Genomic DNA, 26,644 nt, shown 5'->3' with positions numbered 1-26,644 from the left:
ACGGTGCCTGGTGCCTTGAAAGGATAACAGTAAATAGCCCTGAGCCACCGTTACCGTCAGTATTGTTGGTGGCCAGTGCCAGAGAGGGCGGCAGTGGAGGATGCCTCCCGGCACCTGGACGAAGTGTCAAGTAGCAGCAGTTTGTCTCTGATTCTCTTCCAATCTCCGTGGCCTTCCCTGGGTCCCTTCCAACATCACTCTTAAAATAATATCATGCTACAGAGTTCCTTCTCCTTTATCTCCATGCCCTGATTTAGTGAGGTCTGAATTACTCATAGGTTTAATCTTCCTCAAGATATCTGAATCTTAAGAGAAAACAAGCATTGACAATCATTCACACATGAGAAGATGTTTCTTAAGAGAGAAGCTTTTCAGTGGGTTTTTAATCCCTTTCTACTCCTAGAAAATAGGGGCGCCTAGGGCGGAGGCTGAGTTTACACATGGAAAACAGAAGTAAAGTTTCTACAGGTCATGTGAGCATAAACCGAACGGCTTGATCACAGAGAACAATTTTTCCTTGTAATGAACGAGCTTTTGGATCTTCTTTGAGAGTTGAATGCCAATTGTAGTTTCTCCTGGAAAGTTAGGGAAATTATGTTTCTTAGAAAAAGAAATATTGGGGGTGTACATCTAGAAATTTCCTTTATTACCTAATTAAAATTAGCTATGGATACCTTGCTCTGCCTTTGGTCTTAGGAACTGTCAGAACTCACTGCCTCTGTCCCTCACAGTTGGGTTCAGACTTTGGAAACATCTTCCTTCCCCACAGCTGCTGGTCCCCGAGACCTTTAACTGTCCTTGGAAACCCCCTCTGCACCGTCAGTGCCCTTCCCGTGTCGCGTCCATCGATACCAGGATCAAACTTTCTCTCCTGTGTTTCGGTCTCACTGCATCAGCACTGCCCCCTGCCACACTCTGCTGTCTGTCACAGCGAGGAACGTCTTCTGCTCCACCTCGGGTACCTCCAGACACTGGCTCTACTCAGTTGTCTTCCACTTTTCCTCAAAATTAATTGCATCTCCCGTTCAGGAGATGTTTCTCACCGTCCGATACACAGGCGCTGCTTACTGCTGTCGCTGCCCTGTGCTGGGAAGGGCCCTGCTGAGCCCCTCCACAGACCAATATCCTGCCTCTCCCCCACGGGTCTCCTTGACCATCCCAGGTTTTATGCCCACCTGTCTCTTCTCATGCCAGGCCTTACACGTCACATGCTTATCTCATAGCATCTAGTACTGTTTTGAGTACACAACAGGCAAGTCTTTCCTGGGTGAATAACTGTGAAAAGGCATTTCTAACTTGTAAAAGTTCAGAACCTCTTCTGGAGGACAGAAACAAAATGAAAATAGTCATTGACCACAAATAAATCACAACATCCAAGCTTCAGTAATTTATGCTTCCTCATAAAAAGAAACCATAGTAAAATCCATGCTATGCAACCAGCAGTGAACCCCCCCCCGCCCCTTACTTGAATGGAGCAGGCAGGATGGTCTGGTAGTTGTAGTGCTGCTTCTGCTGGCTCAGGATCTGCAGCTGCAGGAACAGTTGCTGCTGCTGGAGGAGGCGGGCGTAGTTGGAGTCCATCTGCGGCTCGTTCTTCTCCCCTTTCTGATCTGGTGGAATGTATTGGTGGTACTTTAACTTCTTTACCCGTGGTTTGGGGTCTTTGCACTTTTTGCTACGGTGTTTGTCGTTTGGAGTCTTGGGATGGCTTTGCTATTTTTGAGAAAAAGAAGATAAGAGCATTTAAAGAGATGTCACCACATGAAATCTATTATGTGAGCCTAAATGATTTGAAATTAGAAAGCAATTCACCTTAGAAACAGGTACAACCACTTAGGAAAGCAACACGCTAAACACATGTCAAAGGCCGTGACAAGCCTGAGCAAGAGCAAGGCTTTGTCTCTATGAAAAATAGAAAAATTAGCTGGGCATGGTGGTGCACGCCTGTAGTCCCAGCTTCTTGGGAGGCTGAGGCAGGAGGATGGCTTGTGCCCAGGAGTTCAAGGTTGCAGTGAGCTATGATGAGGCCACTGTATTCTAGCCTGGGCAACAGAGCAAGACACTGTCTCAAAAAAAAAAAAAAAAAAGGCACCATGACATCTGCATATTTACTTTGAGCAGGACATTTTCTCCTGCAGGCTTGCTCCCTTTGGGTACGGGCAGGATGCTCAGCCCAGCACTATCTAGTCAAATTCAGCAGTCACCCTGGGTCTCCTGCCCAGACAGGCTGTAAGTGCTTACAGAGATTATCCTGTAGTGATAATATAAAACGGGGAAGAGATTAGGTATATGTCACTATCACCATGTAATATTAAAAAAGAAAAACCGTGGAGAATATTTAAAAATAGAAAAATGCCTCTAAGGAGAATAAAGAAGAATATAAACTATCTCTAAGGAAAACAAAAAATACCAAGTAATGTGAATATGAATTGAAACATTTTTTCAAAAACATTACATTTTTACTTTGAAAATGGGATGTAAGACCATGCATCTCTTGTCTTTTTTTTAAATTTTTTTCCTTCTTGACATTTAACTTGACTTCATGATTAAGAATTGGATGACATTTTCCTGAATTTATCAGTTCACTTTCTACTTTTCAGTGTTCAGATTATAAGATAACTTTGGGGAAAAAAGCCAGAAATTCAAAGAATGGGAGATACAGAGAGCCAAGGCATCCGCAGGGAAAGACAGGTTGGCATTCAGACCATCTTTGTGGTACATGGTTCGGGATGTTGGAAGAGGAGGTAAGAGCTGATTTCATTGGCACAGTTGCTACTTGCCACCCTCTGGAATTTCTGGCTCCAACGCTAAGCAGTGGAAGACAGTGAAATAATATTGAATAATGCTTGGCCACACTGCTCCATGGAAGGTCAAGGACGGGGACCGTTCCAGGGCATGGATGGAAGTGAGGACGTGCACTGTGCCGATCTGAAAGTCACTCCCCTGCCTCACACGGGCGCTGCAAGAGGCTGAGAAGGCAGGGAGACTAGACTGGAATTCGGGAGATGGGGCCCTTCCTGGTTTTGTCACTTCTTTGGGCATCAGTCTCCTCATCTGAAAGGTGGCAAGAGATAGCTAACTAATTTGTAGTTTTAAAAGTTTGTCATCTATGTTCTGCTAGTTTTGGCAAAAGCCATCTCTGAAACGATTAAACTATTCCGCACTTTATTACCCCCCTACTTTATTTAGACGGTCTAAATGTAATTTTAAGAACTTTAAAAATGTACTGTATATTAAAAATTTTAATCTTCCTTGGGATTTATTCCAACTGAGTTATTTCAACCAAGCGAAATGCAGGGAACAGTGCCACAAATCTGAAGCTTATCTGAAGAACAAACCAAGCTTCATCTAGCCAAATCTGCTAAATCAGAAAACATATCTGCTTCTCTAAAGCCTTTAACCTGTAGCATAATATATCTGGAATACCACCGAGTTGACCTTGCACATAAAGTAAAAGCCGTGTTACCACTAAAGACATCTGTTTGTGAGACTTGCAGATCTCACGTGCTGTGCTGAAGCAACTCGACCTTACTCCGTTTCTCTCTGTTGCATCTTAGTGGCCTGGCCGGCAGCAGAATTGGGAACTGCTGATAAAATGACTCCTAAAGCCTTTCTGCATAGCCCCAGTAGTTTCATACAGACCAAATTTTATGCTATTTTTCTGTGACTATAGGACAGTTTCATACACAAAGGCCCTGGTCTAGCAAGTCCTTCCACAGTTTGGTTTTCAAAGCTTCGGGCTAAAAGGCAGGCTGGGTAACTTAGATCAAAGCCTCTGTCCTCCGTTCACAGGGCTACAGACAGAGGCACAGGTAAAGCCACTCCACCCAGCGTGTCCAGAGTACCCACCTTTACCAGTGCTGGGCCGGGCTTTGCTGAGGACACAGTGTTTGTGGGGAGGACAGGAGCTGTGGACCTCGGGGGAGGCTGATCCGCAGTGGGAGGAGTTTTCAAGAATTCAGGAACTGCTGGGGACACTGAAGTAAACTGGTGGAAAAGGCAGAAAAGGAACCAGTCTGTGAAATTAATGACCGTGAAAACAGAAATACTGGAATTACAAGAGAATGACCTCATTAAAAAAAAAAAAAAAGTCCAGTAGAAAAGAAACAAAGGAAAAATATACCATTGTGTCTGAGACTGAGATGGTGGAGTAACATTCTTTACCTCAGTGTAGCGAATTATTTAGTCTTTGTCCCAGCAGCAATGAATAGCTTAAGCTAAATAAGGTTACATTGACTGAACTCCAGTGTTTTCTCCGAAAAATGGTCAGAACCGTCCTTTTTTGGCAGGAAAATAAGTCCAAGACTCTTGTAAAAATGGTCAAAACAATATAATGTATTCATAAGGTTTACTTGCCATATAGGTGACATTGTCCCTGGCTAATTTAAATGTGACAGTCTTTGTTATGGAGCCTGATGGATCCCTCTGCCCCACTCCAGACCCATGGTTGGGCAGCATCTCCTCCTGGACATCTGCCCCACCCACATGGCTTAAATGTCCCTTACAAGGTATGTTCCTGTTGCTAACCCTGGCGGGCACTCTCATGAACTCTTACCTCCCCACTTCCTGCAACAGGAGGAGAACTGCAGAATATATTCTGGTAAGATTGATCTGTTCCACTGTTAGTGCCCTCTTAAAACAAGAAGCTACTTTGTTACCCAGGCCCAAGTCAATGATTACCGAATCTCAATTTCTATATTAACAAAGGAAGCTACGGCAGGCTTTGCTAGGTTTTATCAATTCTTACCAGCAATCACTTTAAGTAGATTTTAAGTATTCACTTACTGGAAAGAGACGTTACTATTGTAATAAACCAATCAAATGTGTATTGATCACTCTTTGGACTGACTTATTGTTTAAGAAAAATGTCTTCCTTGATCATTTTCACTTCCCCGAACAACTCTCAAGCTCATCGCACCAACAATCAAAATCAGTTCCCTTGTTAAAGTATGTGGGTTTAAAAATAGCAAACTGTGTTTTCCCTCCTTAAAATAAATTACCGGAAAACTCAGAGGGCTATTAGCAGCAAGAAATATGAAGCCTTGTGCATACTAGTTACTCAATAAATATTTGTTTACTTGATGAATGGACATTCCTTCTGGCTTTACTCATGCGGGGTCACATCCTCAGTCCAGCTGAGGCCGTGTGTGGCCAGTGTGCGATTAATTGTACGTGCCCATGTCAGCTCTGAGGTTTTTGCCATTGATTTCAGCTTTTAAGTAATTATTAGTAACCGTAAGTGTTGACAATATAAAAGACTGACTTTGTAGAGATGGCTGTCCTCAATTTCATTTTTAAACAGAAATGAAGGAAAAGGACTCATCCTCGAGCTGCAACACCTACATTGCAGGCAGACTTCTGCCCCCAGATAGCCCAGTGAGCCTCTGACCAACCAGGCCTCATGCTTAAAGTGAAAGCTGATGCTAGCTGATCACTTCCTTACTGGGTATGATGTTAATTGTTTTCCTTTTGCCTTGCATATTTTTCAGAAATGAGGGTACTTATTTCTGGGTTGATTTTCACGGAAGGAAAAAAAACATTCCTTGGCTGTTATATAACTGGTATATGAAGCAGAATCAAATGTTGGAATTTGGAACTACATATATTCCCTTTCAGATAAATTTTGCTAACCTGGCAAGCTGTTTCACCAGTCCAGCCCCCTCTGACTGATGAATTTGAGAGCAGTAAGTGTTAATAATGTGAAAAATAATGCAGAAGCATGGATGTGGCATGAGTTGTATTATTTATGAAAACGTTTTGCCTGTATTTCTAGACTGCACCTAGCAGACTTCACCCTTGATTATTGACACTCATCAGCTCTTTCAGTATTTCAGTGTGACTTTGCTACCCAGAAAACCACAGAACCTGGCATAACACGAGAATAACCCAATAGAAATACAGTGATTGTTAACTCTACCTCATCTGAAGATAAATTCTAGTTAAAACAGGAGAAATGTCTAAACTCCTCTACATTCTGCCAGCCTTTTTATTGTGCCTTGGAAAGGACTAAAAACAAAACCCACCAAAACTCCACTTAGACCATTTCTAGATGTTAGGTTCCTAGTAAAGTTACCAAAGATTCTGAATATTAGGAATTCTGAGATGACAGTATTCCAAAAAGGATTAAAAGAGTATCCAGGCCCTATGGGATACTTAATCTTATTTTGTTTCACAGAAAATTGAGCAGTATGTTAAAATCTTAAAAGAATACTATGTAAATAGGTTTAAGTTGCCACACAGATCTAAGTTCACTTTATGTTCTATGAAAATTTAATTTCAAAATGATTCAGAATAATTTTCCCAAAGAAACAAAAAAGCTGAAATTTTGTTTTGTCTTATTGGATCCCGGTCACTGTTCCTATTACAGGTCTCATGATCTCCAGTTCTTTAATTTTCATCATAAAAGAAAAAAACTCAAAAGAAGGCACTTTCAATCTTAAAGATTGACTTTTCTCTTACTAGAAATCGCTACGGGAAAGTTCTGCTACAACAGAGAAAATAAAAGAGCACGTAACAATTCAGGTGGCTGCACTGGTTCCTTCTGCAGAACAGGCGCACTTGGCAAAGACCAGTCGTTGCTCTTGGGTAACTTCCTCTTTTTCATTTAGAACTTCGTTATGCCGTCTTGAGGGATACAGACAGGATATTTAAAAACAAAGCTTTTTTGTATGGTAGATTTTAAATCTAGAATGTGTTTTCAATTTAGGATGCAGCAGAGTTCTTAATTAAGATAGCAACATGCAAACAAGAAATTCAAAATGCAATATTCTTTAAATATTATTTCCACATTCTAATCCCCAGACAAATAAAACGAACAATGAATGAGTTGAATATAAACCAACACATTTTATATGTTTAATAGATGAATATTTTATGTAAAATTCTAGCTTTGTTAAAATGTATCACCTAGTACTGACCAATTGTTTCTGTAATATATAACTTTAAGCATTTTGAGAACAAGTAAACATTAAAAGTGAAAAAAAAAGTGAATTTCGTAGCACAAAATCTAGTGGACATTGAGTTGGTGTACTTGATTTCCATGTATCCCATTGTAAGTGTGCTTTTTAATCATAGTAAAATATATATCACATAAAATTTACCATTTTTAAGTGTATGGCATTAAGTACATTTTTACATTGTTCTGTAACCATCTGTCATCTCCAGACTTTCTCGTATTTCCCCATTCCCCTCTCCCCCCAGCCCCTGGCAACCATCATTCTATTCTCTGCTATGATTTTAACTGAGTATCTCATATAAATGGAACCATATAGTTATTTGTCCTTTGTGATTGGCTTATTTCACTTAGCATAATGTTTAAGGTTCATCCATGATGTACATACTGAAGAACTTCCTTAAAGGCTGAATAATATTCCTACACACACACACATATATATATACACAGAGAGAGAGAGAGAGAGAGACCATGCGCGCGTACAGTTTGTTTATCCACTCATCTGTGGACACTTGGGTTGCTTTCACATTTTGGCTATTGTGAATAATGCTGCCATAAACAGGGCTATACAAATGTTTGTTCTAATTCCTGCTTTTAAGTCTTTTGGGCATATATATACCGAGAAGTGGAACTGCTGGATCAAATGCTAATTCTATTTTAAATTTCTTGAGGAACTGACATTTCTATAGTGGCCACACCATTTTAAATTCCTACTAACTGCATAAGCGTTTCAATTTATCCACATCCATCCAAAACTATTTTCTGTTGTGTTCTTTTGACAGCTGCCATCATAATGGGCATGAAGCGGTATCTGGTGGTTTTGATTTGCATTTCGTTGATGGTTAGTGATAGGGCGTCTTGTCATGTGCTTATTAGACATTTGCATATCTTCTTTATTGAAATATCTACTCAAATCCTTTGCCCATTTTTGAATTGGGGATTTTAGTTATGGGAGTTCTTTACATATACTGGATATTAATCCTGTCTTAATCTGTTTTGTGTTGCTATAGCAAATTACCTGGGGCTGGGTCATGTATAAAGAAAAGAGGTTTATTTGGCGCATGGTTCTGCAGGCTGTACAGGAAGCACGGCGCTGACGTCTGCATCTGATGAGGGCCTCAGGATGCTTTCACTCATGACGGAAGGAGAAAGAGAGCAGGGATTTGCAGAGGAAGCAAGAGACGGGGGAGATGCCAAACTCTCTTTAACAGCCAGCTCTCGTGGGAACTAACAGAGGGAGAACTCACTCACCCACAAGGGAGGGCAATGATCTATTCATAAGGGATCTGCCCCTGTGACCAAAATGCCTCCCGTTAGACCCCACCTCCAACATAGGGTTTGGAGGGAACACACATCCAAACCATAGCAAATCCTTATCGGATGTGATCTGCAAATATTTTCTCTCAGTCTTTGGGTTGTTTTTCACTTGATAATGTCCTTTTGTGCACAAAAGGTAATTTTGATGAAATGTAATGATCTGTGTTTTCCCTTGTTGTCTGGGTGTCATCCAGGAAATCATTGCCAAATCCAATGTCATGAAGCTTTCCCCTATTATATTTAGGTCTTTGTCCACTTGAGTTAATTTTTGTGTGTGATGCTAGGTAAAGATACAAATTCATTCTTTTGCATGTGGATATCCAGTTTTCCCAGTACCACCTGTTGAAGACAGTGTTCTTTCCCCATTGGATGGTCTTGGCACCGTTGTCGAAGATCATTTGACCATATATGTGAGGGCTTATTTCTGGGCTCTCTGTTCTATTCTATCGGTCTATATGTCTGCCTTTATGCCAGTACCACATAGTTTGATTACTGGAGCTTTGTAGTAAGTTTTGAGTTCAGGAAGTGTGAGACTTCCAACTTTGGTTTTTTAAGATTGAAAATTGTTTTGGCTTTTCAGTGTCCCTTGAGATTTTTTTATTTCTGTAAAAGTCATTATTGGGATTTTGACAGGGATTATATTATTGAATCTGTAGATTGCTTTGGGTAGTACTGACATATTAACAATATTAAGTCTTCCATGAGCACAGGACGTCTTTCCAACCAGTCCCCTGGGCGAACCACATGTAGGCTAAAATGCTGTACATAATTTCTGTCCCTACTGTCTCGAGGGAGGGGATTAGGAATTGAGCTGATTCTTCCCAACTGGATCAGGCTGGGGAGGGGTGGGCACGGGCAGGTAGAAACACCATGAAATTTCCTTTTTGAATGTAGCTTTTTTTCTTAATTGGGCATTTGCTTGGTTGGCATAGATCTTTGACTGGTTTCCAGAGTGCCTATAAAGTTATTTTAGTCAGTCTGTAGTTTATTTAATGTTTCCATGGGAGAATAAGAGCCTGGACCTTCCTATTCCACTGTCTTGTTGATGGGCATTATCTTTTATAATGAGATTTTCCATCACTTGTGAGACAGTGTTAAGCATACAAATACTGCATAAAATCTCAAAATGTTGAGTTTAATTATTTAATACTTCTAATTTTTAATAGTTCTATTATAACCAATACTACTAGAATTAAAATATTGCCACAAAGGAAAGGGGTGATGAGGCAGATTATCATCAACCTACTCTGATCGTTAATGAATCTGTTATTTGTAGTGGTAACTCCATAGATGGATGAACATAGAAATTTCATTAATACTGTGGATTGACCTTAGGAAACCTTAGAACAAGTACCCACCTTATTTTAAATACAATCTATTTTACAAAGTTGTCATGTATTATCTATTATATTCTCCAAAATAATGTGGAATGTCTGTTACAAGCTTGGTGTGACCATGTTGGTAATCCACGAGTTAGTCTGAGTGACCACTATAGGTCAGAATGTGGAAGAATAGTAAGTTAGTATTAGAATTACTATTATTCATTTTTGGTAAGTGAGTTATGATACTTGAGTACACTATAAGAATGGAAGAAATAATGTTATAGATCTTTTAAGTAACTTCACAGTTAAGGCTAGAAACCAATGCAAAATTTAAATATTAAAAGTGGTGGAGCACTCTTGACATGTAAATTATGTAAAGCATAACTGAAGGGGTAGAAATTAGAGTCGATGTCTTTGATGCCCTAATTCAGGCTTTCATTGATAAATAATCCCAATTTGACTTACTGTAAATACTTAATACATATGTATGTGGCTTACCTATTATATTAGACCTTGCTCATTCTCTTTGTTAGCTTAAATCTAAGGTTTCCATATGGTTTGGCAAAAGATCATATACCTGAAAGTTACTCAATACAATGAAAAAAAAATAGTTTATCAAAGTCTCCTAAGCTTATCTTCCTGAAAATACAGAGTAGGTGCCCACCAAGGTTCCTTTTAGCACTACTAGGCTTTGAAAATGAACACAAATTGTCAGATCATGCTTACAGTTAAACATCTGGGTTACAGTTACATATCTGGGTGTTTATAATAAATGATTCATTAAAGGGCTTAAGAAATTGCTGAGAGAAAAGAGTCTCCAGATTAAAAGGACCAGTGTAACAGCTCCTAGTGTGCACATATGGCTATTCTTAATTTTCTACAGCTTTCCATTGTTCAAGAGTTGCTTGAGCATAAAATAAATCGAGCTCCAGTATGTGATGTGTGTTCCATTAATATTTTGGTAAATTCCTTTCCAGCTACACTTTGATCAGAATTAAAAAGAGAAAAAGCCAAGGATAACCAGTTTTAGTCTTTTGTAGACCACACAGAAATACATATTTCAAAGAATTTTTTTATACTGTGAGGTCATTAGCATTTTAGCTGTGGGACTGCAAGAGAAATGCCTTAATAATCTGTTCTTTACCTAGATGCTAACATGTTAATTCTTTTTTTTTTTTTTTTTTTGGTAGAGAATGTTTCTCATATTTAAGTACTTTCTGTAGGACTTAATCCTCTGGTATCTGTGTGTTCTGAAAAAGAATTAAGAAGACTGTATGTCATAAGACATTTTGGAGTAAAGCAAGGCATAAAGAAATCTCAAGCCTAATTTGCTCTTATCTGTAAATACAACTTTTAAAGAACCTAAAAGAAATTCCCTGCACTGGCTTGAGCTTTATATCAGGTCAAGTACAGAAAACAAACAGGGAAATTGGAAAAATGTGTTTAAGCCGTAGGATTAGATGTGTAATACAAAATGATGATTAATTGACATATGAAAAAACCTGGCTGAGTGCAGTGGCTCACCCCTGTAATCGCAGCAGTTCAAGACTAGCCTAGGCAACACAGTGAGAACCTCTCCCTACTAAAAATTAAAAAAAAAAAATTAGCTGGATGTGGTGGCACGTGCCTGTAGTCCCACCTATTTGGGAGGCTGAGGCAGGAGAATGGCTTGAGCCCAGGAAGTTGAGGTTACAGTGAGCTATATTTGGGCCACTGCACTCTATCCTGGGTGACAGAGTAAGACCTTGTTTCTAAAAAACAAAGAAAAGAAAAGAAAGGACTTGGCTCAGGTAAACAAGAAACAAAGTAAAATCTATGGCAGAGCTCTTAAAGGTATGGGCTGTGGACCTTTCCCTGTGAAGACACAAGTACAGGAAGTTACATAGAAATTTGATGTTACCCCACCACTTACTGTACTTTAAACAAACTAAGAAACAAACCACACTAGTCGTTCACTACAGCCAATCTGAGAAGTGGTCTACAGTAACTCTTCTCCAAGAACGCCCAAAAGGTAAGAAATTTATGTGAATCTTTTAATATCTAATGTGAAACAATGTGTTAAGGCCCTTTCCTCTTGAGCTACCAATGTGAAAGTAATTATTTATATATTTAGGAAGACAATATATTTTATATACATGGAGATGCCCAGAGTAACTGGATAACAGTGAAAATAAAGTATAAAATTTGTCAAAACAAAACCTAATTGTCACTTCTAGCCACAAAAATCCCAAAGACTTTACCAACATCTTAAAGTTTCCCTCTGTAGTTGATTTAAAAAATGAAAACAGAACACATACAATGCTATCTAAGGCTTATCTGTCTTTGACATCAATATCGCATTGTTACCAGGGACATGCTTCTTCAATGGCATGAGTAAAAGTATAGTAAGAATCCTTGTCAGATTCCCCACTTATAAATATTAGAACACTTAATACAGGGAATTTTATGAAGGACACACAATTTAAAGGGGTCTTAAGGCATACAGGACAGAAATTATTTAATGGGTAAAGCTACAGTGGCGCCATTCCTGACTCTAAGTCCTCACTGTTAACATTCTGTAAAGAGGTCTTTTCCCTTTGCCCCAGTTGACTGTTGACGGTCCGCATGTAGCAGGCAGAACTAGAACTGCGGCAGCACTCGGTCCCAAGTTCAGGCGTGACCCAAGGCTTAGTGTGTACTGCACTGGCAGTAAACAGGCCACATTTATTCTTCAAGAAACACTGCTATTCCTCTTTCCCTTCAAGGGATTCTGGAATGCTAGCCCACTGGGCGGGACTGCATCTGGTTAAAGTTTCTCACTTAAAAACTTAGCTGGAGACCAACTTGCAAGAGTAATGTAAAAAATACAGTAGTACAAGCAATATAGGGAAAAGGAGGATGATAATCTTTTGTGCAGGTGGAATTGTCATGAAGCCATCAATAGGAAGGTGGCCGCGGTGACAAAAATTCTGTTACTAAGAGCTAAGGCCATGTGAACAGCTGCCTGACATCCTAACCTACTCAGACAGCAGTAGAGAACAACCACCCGAATGGATAAGTGGAGCTGCTTTTTAATGGTATTTACTTGCATACTTGACATTCTTTTTACCCTATTTTTAAAGCTCAAAACCAGGGTACAGCAAATATGTGAGAACACAGTAGGGGATGGTCTCCCTTGCTCTCCCTTTCTGCCTGCTCAGACCGTGGGCTGGTCACTGACCCTCACTCATCCTTCTTCCAGGCCAGTGTCCAGCAAAGCTGACAGGCCACAGTCACTCTTGCCCCATGAACATGGACAGAGAATCTGAACTGTAGCCACCCACGCTACCTCTGTCAAGTCCGAGCTGTTAGGCTCTACTTTCAAATGGAAGGAGAACAGAAACTTCTACAAGCACTGTGTCAGTCTGCACTCAGCGTGCCTAATTCAATTCAGCGTTTATTAAGTACCTTTTCTGTACCAGGCCCTGTGCTGTATGTTACACACACGTGCACACTCTCTCCAAAATAGCTCTTGTCCTCTAGGAGTCAAAGTCCTTTTCCTCACAGGCTCACATTTTAGTTGTAGGCGTCAAGACAACAAACAATGTATTTCAGATCATGGTGATAAATGCAATGAAGACAGTGATGCTGAAAGACATTGTTCCTAACAAATAAAGGTTGACGAATGAGAAGAAATGCTGTAAGAAAATATGCAAACATTTTAAATTCCCAAACTCCTGTACCTCTGTGAACCCAGGCCACCTCTTGTGTCAGGGTTAAAGCAGATAATTGCTAAATTTCTTTCCAACTCAACAACTCTGCTGAACTTGACCACTCCCATTAAGTTGTTCAATAGTTTTGACTTTAAACACTACTGAAATTTCAGTAAGGCAAAAATGCTATGAGATGAAGAACAACAAATTATGTGTAGCATAGGAATTCTTTTAAAATCAACGGAAACATGAACAAATGTTAAAAAATAAGAAATGTAAATTTCTAATGCAATTTTCAAAAGCTCCATGACACTGAGTTTGGTAATGATTTGTTGGTTGTGACACCAAAAGCACAGGCAACAAAAACACAAATAGACTGTTTCAAACCAAAAAACCGTGCATTAAAGGACACAATCAACAGAGTGAAAATGCAACCCATGGAATGAGAGAGAATATTTCATATCACATATCTGATAAGGGGTTAATATCTAAAAAATATAGAGAACTTTTACAACAGCAAAAATAACTGGATTAAGAAATGGACAAAAGACATCTCTCCAAAGATAATAATAAACAAATGGCCTAGCACATGAAAAGATGGTAATCAATAGAGAAATGCAAGCCAAAGCCACAAGGAGATATCACCTCATATCCAATAGAATGGCTAGTATCGAAAGAATAAACAATAACAGTTGTTGGCAAGGATGTGGAGAAATTGGAACCTACGTGCACTATTGGGGAGGTACGACTGCTATGGAGAATGGTATGAAGGTTCCTCAAAAATATCACTACCGTATGACCCAATAATCCCACTTCTGGATATATAACCAAAGGAACTGAAACCAGAGTCTTGAGGAGATATTTGCACACCCATGTTTGTAGCAGCATTATTCACAATAGCCAGGAGATGGATGCAACACACCATCCATCAACTAATGAATAAACACCATGTGAGTATATACACACAGTGGAATACTATTCAGCCTTAAAAAGGAAGGAGATCCTGTCACATGATACAACATGGATGCATCCTGAGAACATTTATGCTAAGTGAACTAAGACAGTCACAAAAAGACACACACTGTGTGATTCTACTTTGATGAGGTATCTAGAGTAGTAAAATTCAGAGAAGAAAGTAGAATGCTGGTTACTAGGGGCTAGGCAGACAGAGCAATGGAGGAGGAGTAGTTTAATGGTTACAGAGTTTTAGTTTTGCTAGACAAAAAAGTTCTGGAGATCTGTTGCACAACAATGTGAATGTACTTAATTTAACACTACTGAACTGTACACTTAAAAATGGTTAAGATGGCAAAAAAAGGTGAATTTTATGGTATGTGAAGATTTTTAAAAAGCAAGTTACAAAACCATTTGTAAAAAATAAAAACATGCATATAGAGTAGGAATAATGTGTAACAATCTATTGAAAAAAATTAACCGTGTTTTGGATTACAGGTGAAAAACCTATTAAAATTTTAAGCATTTTCAGATTTTTCTCCTGGTGAAATTTCATTCCTTTCATACATAAAAAACAAGGCTATTTCTCTATTTAGGGATCAAAACCAGAAAGGTAATACCTGGGCTGGAGTGCCGGTAGTCACAGGTGATGGCGATTCACTAACTTTTGGCTCACTTGGGGACGTGGCTGACCCCTGTGACTCCTGGCTCGCGGGCTGGTCTGGAGACAAAGCGTCACTGCTGTCTTCGTCAAATGAGAAGTCACCCTGAGTGTGGGCATAGTCCTCCTTCCCAACGCCTAAAGAAAGAAATGATTCTTGGTTTAAGGTGGCCTTGGAATATCAAGCTTAATATGAAAAGGGAGACACATTGTTTCCCATGAAAATGTAGGAGCTGGTTTGACAGAAATTGAACATAATGTACTTCCCGATAGAAGAACACACCACTGCCTATGATTTATTCTTGGGAAAAACAAATCAGATCTGAATGGCATCAAGCCTTTGGGTCCAACGACCAGTTACAGGACGTACAGGGGACAGCAATGTTTTCAATGATACCAGGGGATGCAAATGTAATCAGAATTCAGAATGTGGGACATCCTAGAGGACAAAACAAGCCTGTTTTGTCAACAAATAAGCAGTAAGGAAAAAAATGGAAGGGAGAAGACCTACCCAATAGATTCAGATTTAGGAGACATATCAGCCAGAGGCAACGTGTGGACTCTGACCCAGAATCCAACTGTTTAAAAAAAAAAAAAGGAGACAATGGGAAAAATGGGGCCATGCTTGGGTGTCTGTTGATATAGTTCCCACTTCAAAGAGCAGCCTAGCTATACTGATGTCTTACCTTTTGGGGTCCATCTCTTTAGGACTGAATGGAATTAGAGTTGACTATACCACTTAGAATTCCTCACAACGAATTGCCTAAGCTTTAAACTCATACTAATGCAAAATACGAAGTTCCCAGGAATAATGAAAACTACAATAGTTTTTAACATTAGATATTAACTTTTCAAAATTGCTTGGTGAATAAGTAGCATTATTCTTGAAATGATTTTTTTTTGTGCTAAAGCTTGCCAGAAATAAAAAGAGAAAGAAACATCAGTAACTAAGCATGATAAGACTAGGATAAAAATGGACAGATATAACCATTCTTAATGAATACATCTGTACTCATTTGCTATTCACCTTTGCGAACTAACACTGAACAAGCTATTTTTCTTTATATTTCCTATAAGTAGACAGAAAAATAGTTCGTGAAACTATTAAACAGAAACAGTGTGATACAAGTTTAACTTAGAAAACATGATAACAAAATCAGAACATATAAACCTCAGACGTAACAAGAATCTGTTATTAGCAAATCTTATAATATAATAGTAACAAGAATCACTGCAACTGTTAATTTCTAGTTAACCCAGAAAACAATACTCATGATTGTTGCTGGCCTTTTAATTTGTTTTATCTAAAACTAACAGGTTTCTCCTTCTCCCAGAAAATAGTAAATTTTTAGAGAGTCTTGCCTATAATTGCTTCCTTAACACTGGAGTCTACAGGAAGGATGTTTTTCTCTACCAGCTCCATGGGACCAGGTCTTTGAGCAATCTTTTCATTCAGATCATCTGCTAGTCGAGCTCTTTTCAACTTCATCTGAGTAGCCTGCAGGGACGGCTCTGCAAATGTTTCTAAAAGAGGAAACACAATTTTAACCATTATTTGAATTACTATTATCTATTCCATAATGTTGTTTCAGACCAACTAACTGAATTTAAACTGGTTTAAACATATTTATGTGTTCTCAACATGTTTATGGAAGGAGAAAATGACTGTGTAAGACTGCTCCAGTATGCATTTTGTACTTTTTAGTCCTGGATAGTTTTACCTTGCCTACATAATATGGATGCCCACAGACTCAAATTAACATGACCTCACGGCAAAAAGGGTATAGTGCTATTTTTGACGTATGGTAGGAGGGTCAAGTTCACATTTATTAGGTATTGGGGATATACAGGACGAACAAGACAGATGTGGCCCATGGCTCAAGGTTTACAGCTTTGGATCTGGCTTCATTGGGAAGGCAAGTTCTGGTCGGGGAGACACTGCCTCTTAGGATCTGAGTTCTTTGCGGGGTCAGTGGGAAAACCTATAATTCATATTTGTGGGTTGATCCCTGTGTGTTTCAGAGTCAGTCATCAGAATTTGGGTTTATTTCTGCATCCATATCCTTGTGTCTGTTAGGAACATTCAATTACATAGTAATTAACAGTTGTAAAGAAGCACCAACTTATCTACTTACAAAAGCATAAAGTTGGTATAACTGACATAAAACTACTGTAAACATCATGACTCCTTCATTTGCTTCATTCTGTCAATTATTTGTGTTTCTGGTAACTCTCATTAACACTTTTTTCCATTGTACTCAAAAGTGTTTATAATTGATTAAAAATAATAATGTGGTATTAGCCCAAAATTCTGAGTTGAATGTTGCTTGCCTCTTAAGTTATACAATAGAAGGTCTTTGGAAATTCCCCATAAGTAGGCTCAGGATTAACTGATGTTATTCATGTTCTAGGCAGAATTCCCTGGCTGAAGCCCAAGGCTCAAGGCTGGTGAGCTACTCTATGGAACATCTACCATTTGAGCTGTATGTTTGCCAAAAGTCAACCTTGACTGCCCACGAAATAGTTTGTGTCTCTTGTGACTGCTACTGTCAATGCATAACTTAATGAAATGTTATGAAAAAATGATAAACTTCAAAATAAAAATTATTTCTTAGAAACATGATAAAGGTGAGTCATTGAAAAAAGATCACTGTCAAACTAGTTTGGGCAATTAATAACTATAAAAGATTTGGGGAAAAAAATCATAAAATCTAGGAATTTAAAGCTCAGATTGCTTTTCAAGTGTCTATTGTTTTTGTTGCACCATAAGTGGAAACTGTAGGTGGTGTACACTGTGCTTGGTGCAGGAAAGATGTGAATTCCATTCATTAAAGCCTTCCCCAAAGAGAGGACTCTGGCCCTGGGTTGGAATACTGGCAAATGAATGTATACTTTTACAAGTTAAAATGTGTGCCCAGCTGATATTTATAGTTTTCCTATATAACCAACTGTGGTGCCAATCTTGAGATAAAACACTTCTAACCATACAGGAAGATGATAGTTGTGGAGAATTAGACCATGAGAATCACTTGTATGTTGATTTTTCAATGCTTTTTGTTAAGATCTAGGTGGGATAGCCTTCTGTTTTTTTCCCCTCTCCCAGCACCATCCAAGTGATGATAGCAATATGTGCGGAAAAAAAATATTCCTAAAGCATCTACGTAGAGCCTGCCATTTTGTTATGTTTCTGTTTCTAGTCTTACTACCTCCCCATCTCCACAAGGCTGAGGCTGAAGTTTAGCTGCTGAACTTCAGAAAATAACTGAGGCTCTTGTCTGCCAAATTTTCAATACAATCAAAATTATTTAATGTCACAATACAGCGGGGTGGGGGGCAGTTTTAAGATATTTTAAAAGTTAAAGATGACATTCTTATTTCAAAACTCCCAACTTGAGAATTGATGTCCTTAAACATCACTTATGGTTCACTCATATATACTGTTAGGTTTTTCTAATGTTGGGTAGTCTTTTTTTAAAAAAGCAAGTATGATTCCTTTTGATAGGTAAATGTATTTGCCTTGATTTTAATTATATTAATACAGTCTATTACAGTTAGAAGGCAAACTGAAACAGACAGCATTGTTACAACAAAAATGTCCCTTATAGGTCAAGATATTTTCAGCCACAAAAGGAACCATTTACTTGGTTACTTACCAGTAAACTTGCTTCTTTGAAGATTCACTTATCCCTGACAGCTGGTAGCTGCTCTACTCTACTACTGGAGTTCTGGAAAAGATTTTTTAGTCCAGTGGACTTCTGAGAGCATAATCTAAAGTAGAGAAAGGCACATACTTCTCACCTCCTGCCCCTGGAGTGAGGACAGCCACATAGTCATAGATTCTTTAAGATTAGAAAAGACCCGTACAGACCAACTTGATACTTAGAACTTCTTTACCACATTCTTAATATGGTGTTTTTTCTCTATCACAGCAGCTGGTTTATTCCCCACAGAGTGTTTCTGACAATCTAATTCCCCCTTGTTTTCCTTGTTTATTATCTGTCTCTGCCACTGGAACCTAAGTTCTACAAAGGCAGGCATCCATCCGTCTGGCTCACTCGTTGGGTCTCTGGTGTATAGCACGCTGGCCAATGAATGAATCTCTCTAATAACGGTAACCCTATCACCTCCTGAAGATTTCACGTCTGGCCTTTAGAATATTAGCCCCTATGTTGAGCTATAATCTAATACTTCGTAGTATCAACCTAATTCTAGTACTGACTCTAATCCTAATTAGATCATTAGGCCCAGAGAGAACAAATCTTCTTTCCTACCTGACGGTTGTCTCTAAATGTCTGAGAAGTTTTCAGCTTCTTTTGGTATCTTCTCAAGGCTTAACATACCCAAAACTATCACAGGATCAAGCTCCTAGTCTGGCTCAATAAATTAGAGAAGCAAAACAATAAAAGAAAATGTAATTTGGGACTTTATGGTAGAGGTGTTAGTTTTCAAGAATGCTCTATCTTCAGACAGAATAACATCCTGGCCTGCGCCATGTGTTTAGCCAAAGATGGAATGGAACTGTCCCTACCAGCCTCGTGAGTGGTGAGGCTGGGTGACAGATAATTTGGTGTGGTAGGGCACACTTATGATAATGGTCACATCAAGCTGATTGTTATAAGTGGCAACAAAGAGAAACGCTGGGTGTGGGCATTGCACCAGGTAGACATAAAAAAGGTCCAAGTAGCTGAAAACCTAGGGTTAGACTTGTGGGTGTGGTACCCTTCCCTTTATGACTTAATGAGCAGGGTACATGCCCCTCACTGATACAGAAATCCTCTGGACCAAAAGTATTTTCCCAGAACAGTATGGTAGAGGCACCTATGGTACCAGCTGGTGGGGAAGAGTCAGTCCATTAATTGGTTATTTGGAGACTCAAATATTCCCCATGTATCTAAAACAATGTTTTAGCTTTGGGTCTTCATGTTGCTATCCAATTTGGAGGATTTCAGCCTGTGGGGTAAAAAGTTATTAAAATGGGAATAAACAGAAATGGTGGAATTCTCACTTCTTTTCTTGAGAAAATGCAGCAAAATAATAAGTAAAACCTTTACCTTCTAAAATGTGCATCCTGACAAGTTCAGAACGATCTGGTCGGCTCCGAATCTTGTGTTTCAAGAAGTTTTCTGTCTTTAAAGAAAGACAAGAAAGTCTTTTCATAAATTATTTATGATTTATCATGGTTTTAAATTTTTTTCAAGGTACTCCATTTAAATAAATTGTATACTCTTTATGTCATGTCTTTTGAGAGGAAGAAAAGAGTAGAAATTAGTACTTACAGAAACTACTATCCAATGCATGACAAACTGCAGCCTTCAAAATCTTACAAGGGACTTGAATAGTATGTTGATATAGAAGCAAGCACTTTTTTATGGAGTTTTATTTTAAAACGTTGCAATGTCAAAAACTCATGATTTTGAATATGCTTTTTCAATAAACATAAGATTTAGATCACTTAATATCTAAAATCAATGAAACGTAAGAATCTACTTTGATAACAAATTTCCTAAAAATCCTAATGTATTTTCTTTCATGAGTTCATATCCTTGATCATATTTTCTTAATTACAACTGTGCTCACTATTTAAGCAATAGGACTTTAAAATGGGTTTTATATTTTATAAGACTCTAAGAAATCATTATTACATTCTGGGAAATTTTTCTTATTCCTGGGCTTGAGCAATCCTTCTGCCTCAGCCTCCCAAGTAGCTGGGACTATAGGCATGCACCACCATACCTGGCTAATTTTTCTTTCTTTCTTTAAGACAGTCTTGCTCTGTCACCCTGGGTAGAGTGCAGTGGCATCATTATAGCTCACTGCAACCTCAAACTCCTGGGCTCAAGTGATCCTTCTGCCTCAGCCTCCCAAGTAGCTGGGACTACTGGCATATGCCACTACGCCTGGCTAGTTATTCTATTTTTTGTAGAGACAGGGGTCTCACTCTTGCTTAGGGTGGTCTTCAACTCCTGAGCTCAAGGGATCCTCCCACCTCGGCCTCCCAGAATGTTAGGATTACAGGTGTGAGCCATCACATCCAGCTCATAATGGCATTTTTAAAGAAAATAATAAACACCAATGTAATGTGCAACTATGATAGCGCCATCTCAGGGAATAAAGCAAAGTTGAATGTAGCAATGTTCTTTGATTTGGCCAAGTTCTCCTACTCATGGTCACAGGTACAGGTAATGCAGATCCAGATCCGGTAGGGAAACCACCTAAATATCTGGTGTCAGCACATCACTTAGTGTCTCTCTGCAGGGGTCACAAATGACATAACTACTTCCCTACTGTATCTCTAAAAACCATTGTTATGCTCTGGAAGCAAGAAAGTGAAGAAGTGTGACTTGTCCTTTATGTACAAAGCTAGTTACTGGTTTTAAAAGAACACAATTTGAATGCCATGGATTTTTTACAAACCTCTAAGATCAAACTACCCCGAGTAAAGACTCTCTATGCCATGCATCCTGAAAATACACTACGTTTTTGCTACTGACATATTTAGGAATAAGATTGCTACTTGTCCATAGGTACTTTAAAATAAAGGAGAGAAACAGAGTATCTTAAAGTAAAATTTCTTACTCTGGCTCGTTCCAAGCTTTTTATCTGTTCATGGAATGCCGCTGGGCTCTTCAAAGCTGTGAGGGGAAAAGAAATTGTTTTCACGGTATAAATAGAGGAGTTCAGACTTCAGCCCACAGTTACAGTGTATCATGTTGATAATCCTATTAGTTCACATCTACAGTTTCACTTATTTACTAGTTCCTTCTTTGAAACCTCAAATTTTACAGAATAAAAATTATGTATTTCCCAAATAAAACAAGTAGACATTTTAAATAGAGTTATATACATAATGACAATGCATTTATCAGGTCAGACTTGTTCTGGTTGGGGCAAATTTCCATTGCTGAGGGAAATGTTTGATGGTTCCTTAACAGGTCTTTGCTCTCAATGGCCATATAAACTACTGGAAAAAGCCCACATGTTCTTGGGAGTGATCTAACCTTGAACACACGACACTCTGTATCCAACAGATCTGAAGTCCCATTTACTGAGAACCCACAATGGGGCTTAGGTCTATGCTCTGTGGTCAATCATAATTATATTCTTGTTGGTCTTCACTACAACCTTGCAAGGCAGGTGTAAGCCCCAGTACAGAGGAAAGCTCAAGGAGGTTAAGTGAATCCTTGAGGTCATACAGCTAGATGGTGGTCAAAGTGGGATTTAAATCTAGGCTTTTGAATTTGAAAGGTTCATGCTCCTTCTACCATACCACAAGGCGACTCACTCTGAAGACAGAGTGACTCTTTAATATGCTAACTGCCAGTATATCAAATATTCTAGAATCCCATTGTGAGGGTTAGCAGTGTTTACCAAAACATCACCTATGACAGTATTTCTATCAGTTATCGTTGCACTATCCTTTTCATGTATGTCCACTATAGCCTGATGATGACACCCTGCACTTATAGACATGGGCAGTCAGATGAGTGGATGGGACATAGGACTAGGATTCCTTGAGCTGTCATCTCCAAGACTTGACCAATCATCTCCTACAACATTATTTTCAGCTCTAGTACCTGAAGCACCGAGAGACTCCCAGGAGCCCAGCCCAATCAGGTTTGGCTAGGGACCAGCTCCCCAAAGCAGATTAGAGCTGGCCTAACAGTGGTGTCTGAAACATCATAATTTGATCCAGTTTGATTGATTGGTTCACGGTCAGGAATGTGGTAGTGGAGAAATCTGGCAGATTATCAAAGGAACTTTTGACTATCACAATGCCAGATTTAAAATATTTAGATAATTAATAGTAGTCCAGGAAAAAAAAAGTTTTACTGGGAAAAATATCTGCTGTAGAGAAAAATCCTTATCATAAGAAACAAATGGTTTTACTGGCTAGAAAACGATTCAGTTATAAAACACTAGAAATTACAAAATGAAATTATACTTTCCAGTCTTCTGAAATATTTAGATATTTTAAATCAATCAATCAAGTCCATCTTAATTTTAAACTGCATCTGGTTTTTTAAATGTATTCTAAGTGATTCTCTTAGGTTGGCAATGCTGATGCCTGATTTTTCCTTATAAATTTATCTGGCAATTGTTGATTCAATGGATGTAACTCAAAGTAGAGTGGGATACAGGTTCTTTTTGGACATGCCCATCTTGTTACATCACGTGGGACACAACAGTGACGCTGTAAATCTTACGTGGCATGATGCCCTGGTCCACTAGTTGTTCTCTCGTCCTCCTCTGCTGCAGCCGCAGCTGGAGCACTGTGAAAAGGAAATAATCACCATTGGCATTTATCAGTAACTGTAGGATCCAGTTTACACAATTTCAGAGGAGATACAATTAAGTTTTATTAAACATCTTCTATTTCATAATAAACAAGGAGGATATTACCTGGCACCACCCAACTTGTAAAAAGAAAATCATTTTGTGATTTCTGCCCATTTGGTGAACACTAAAGTTTACTCAGCATATTTTTTGCTTAGTTAATAAACATAATTTGATGACTAAAGCTAAGTATTTATTTAAATACATTCACATAGTACCCAGAAAATATATATGTTGGCTACATATTAAGACTTGTTAATAAATCTCATTCATAGAAATAGAAATATGAAATTCCTTGACATTCCTTATTTTTTTTTTTTTAAAAATAAGTCAATGGCAAAATTTATTTCAAGGAAAGATTGACTTATTTGGAGGGACTTACTCCATCAGGAACAAATTTTAAATAGCTTTAATGAAGCCTACCTACATAATAAAAACTAGACCTACGTTACTAATGACCCAATGGGAAATTTCTAAGTTAGGAATTTAAAGTATAGTAATCTTTGCACAAACATAATACCGTATCTAATTCTATAAGTTCTAAGAAAGTCACAAATCAAATGATACCTTGTTATTTTAATAAAAGTAAATTATTACAACTGGTAGACAATGAGATATGTATGATGAAATGTAGATATCCAGTTTGCCAAATTTAATCAAAAATTAATTTTTTCCTAGATTTTTAAAGCAGATTCCTTTTATTACCATCTATAGATTTTTATCTGGTAAGTGAGCCAATTTAAAAAAAGAGGAATATATGAAATGACTTTGAAAAATATTTTTCTTGGTTTACCTTACAGTCAAATTGGGTTCCCATTTTAAGTTTCCATTTTGATTTTTGTTTTAAACCATAGATAAAACCAAGGTTAGGATGATGAAGAGTCTGCTTAAAGGTTGTCAGTATGCCAAAAAAATTTACCTACGTGTATTTCTTAAACAGTGGGAAGAGAAGCCAATTTTCTAGGGAGGGATGATGATGGCTGAAGTGAGAGGCTGGCTGGGACTCGTCTCTTACCCTGGCTCAAATGCAGTGCACATGGTGTCTCCTCCTTGCAATAAAACCCTGAGGCCTGAAGATGTGGGCACCCTGGCCCTTACCTCCCTTGTTTTTCTCTTAGCCTTGTGCTGACTGCAGAGCACAGCAATTAGATATACTTCAAGAGTCTAAACTGCAAAATGGCTTTTAAAGATATTTTCTTATCATTGTTAGATACAAATGTCATCCTCCATTGGATACAGAAATATGTTTTTTGTTTGTTTGGGGCCATAGGGTCACAAAGCTTCACTGATATCCCATTGAGAACTGAAGCAACTAACATAAGATTCTGTTAAACAAAGCAAAAGAAAAATGAGTCTGAAAAAATGTATGCACATTTCTGACATTAAGATGTTCTGTGATACTTTGAATCAATTATGCTCTAACCCAAAGATCTTTCCCCTGATAACTTATAGTTTATTGAGAATAGTATGTTCCCACTGTGCTTTACAAGGAACAAAAATAACCAAGGAGCTGACCTGTGTACCTGCTAGCACCCAAATGCCTGCATACTCTAACATTCTTCCAGGAAGGCTACAGTCAGTGCCTGTCTGCACTTGAGGTGGTCCATATTCAAGAAGTAGAATCCCAAGAAGAGGACAACTGAGAGGAAAAAAGGGTTACAACAGTTGTCCAGTTCAAAGGTTGACACTTCTGGAACATGACATATGTCTGTTGGGAAATCTCTGGCAGTAGTAGCTTTCCTTTCTCCCAAGGGAGAATTCAAAAGACTAAAAAAAGAGTAATGAAAACATCAACAGCCCCCCTTTTTGGCTTAAAACAAACACAAAAAATGCATCACACATATGAGACAAATGTATCAAACACAATACATTTTTGGGGTGAATGGCATCTTTGAATGATGTATACATTTGCAACAACTTGGTCTGCAAACCAACACTGATGGCATCTCCGAAGCATCTCCTGATGTTCACCGGTCATTTCAGGTGGCCTCACGTACCAGGATGGCAGCCCTGTCAGCTGTATCATCTATGACTAGAAATCACACTTTCGTGTTGATGTGCGAAGGTACCTGCTACCACAAGGGCAACACACAAAATGCATGTATGTCACTCTGACCTGTTTCTCCTACCCACACTTCTCACACCAAACATGTGGGCTTTGCCCTCACACCTGCCAGTTCTCCAACTTTCTGGACACCAAACTAGGTGTTCCACAATTCAATTCTGACACTACGTACCTGGAGTTAGTGTCAGATCCTACGAGTTAAAGGCTCCGTCCCACAAGACTGCCCTCACTTCAGATGCGAACTGCTAGTCTAGGCCCCCCATACTTCTGACTGACGGGTTACACAGTCGTGGAGTTTCTACAGTCCCCTCCTCAGGTTTGACAAATTTGCTGGAATGGCTCACAGAACTCAGGAAGGCACTTTATTTACTATTACTGGTTTATTATAAAGGATGCAACTCGGGAACAGCCAAATGGAAGAGATACATAGGGCAAGGTATGGGGAAAGGGGCACAGAGCTTCCACGCCCTTTCTAGGCACAACACCCTCGCTATGATCATGCCTTGTCTTTCTGGTGACCAGCCCCTATGCTGGGACCGTCTAGGGTCTCCCAGCTACCTGTCACCTCATTAGCATACAGAACCTACTCTTATCACTCTAGAGAGTCTAAGAATCTTAGAAAGAAGCTCTTGCATCAAGAACTGTGGACTAAGACTAAATATATAATAGAAGATGCTCCTATCACCCCTGTTACTGAGGAAATTCCAAGGATTTTAGGAGCTCTGTGCCAGGAACCAGGGACAAAGACATTTCTTATCATATCACAATATCATAGACAACAATCACCAACTGTTAAAACAAACACAAACACAAACTATTTGTGTTTTCAATCCCATTTTCTATACGGCCAAACAGGCAAACAGCTCTATTTATGTCATATTGCTTGAAGGTAGGGAAATAATCTCCCCAAATAATGCTCTCTTCATTGCCTATTAACTTTCCCAAGAAGCAAGAACATCCCATACAAGCATTACTCAAAACAGCTGTGACCATCAACCTCCCCCAGGCATGTCCACTTATTTAGAGCATTTCTATGAGGTGTCTGGGTGCTGTATGGGACCAAACCATGGGAAAGAGCAGCAGCAGTCGCTGTGAATGGAAGATCTGTTTTTAAGCAAAGACATTAGGAAGAATATGAATGGAAGGGGAAGCACATTTGCAAGTAACTAGTCATTTTGTCAAGTGTGTTGATCACCCAGCTTCTTTTAGTTTTCACCCACACCAATGGGTGGACAGTACTGCACACATTACGCTGAACATGAGGCACAATGTCCTGACAAGAGAACTGGGTATGCTGCCACCTTTGGTCAGTATTAAAACACAATGAGGCCAAGCGTGGTAGCTCATGCCTGTAATCCCAGCACTTTG

The 26,644-nt window shown here is 38.9% G+C and overlaps 1 protein-coding gene across 5 annotated transcripts in view; it reads right to left on the bottom strand.

Annotated features, from left to right (window-relative positions):
• The window catches only part of MRTFB (myocardin related transcription factor B), a 163,989-nt gene that overhangs the window by 23,638 nt on the left and 113,707 nt on the right, over positions 1-26,644 (bottom strand). For all 5 annotated transcript variants that reach the window (XR_006733364.1, XM_045542632.1, XM_045542634.1 and 2 more), the window contains 7 exons: positions 23,082-23,147; positions 21,454-21,509; positions 19,929-20,004; positions 16,240-16,401; positions 14,837-15,015; positions 3,850-3,987; positions 1,466-1,713 (listed from right to left, as the gene is read on the bottom strand). Coding sequence is in view for 4 of the 5 variants with exons in the window: in XM_045542632.1 (XP_045398588.1) it covers positions 1,466-1,713; positions 3,850-3,987; positions 14,837-15,015; positions 16,240-16,401; positions 19,929-20,004; positions 21,454-21,509; positions 23,082-23,147 (925 nt within the window). In the remaining variant the exon portion in view is untranslated. The remainder of the gene's footprint in view (positions 1-1,465; positions 1,714-3,849; positions 3,988-14,836; positions 15,016-16,239; positions 16,402-19,928; positions 20,005-21,453; positions 21,510-23,081; positions 23,148-26,644) is intronic.

This window comes from Lemur catta, chromosome 2, assembly GCF_020740605.2.
Source record: "Lemur catta isolate mLemCat1 chromosome 2, mLemCat1.pri, whole genome shotgun sequence".
Classification (NCBI taxonomy): Eukaryota; Metazoa; Chordata; class Mammalia; order Primates; family Lemuridae; genus Lemur; species Lemur catta.
The sequence above is the reverse complement of the archived record's forward strand: the minus strand, read 5'-3'. Positions and strand labels throughout refer to the sequence as shown.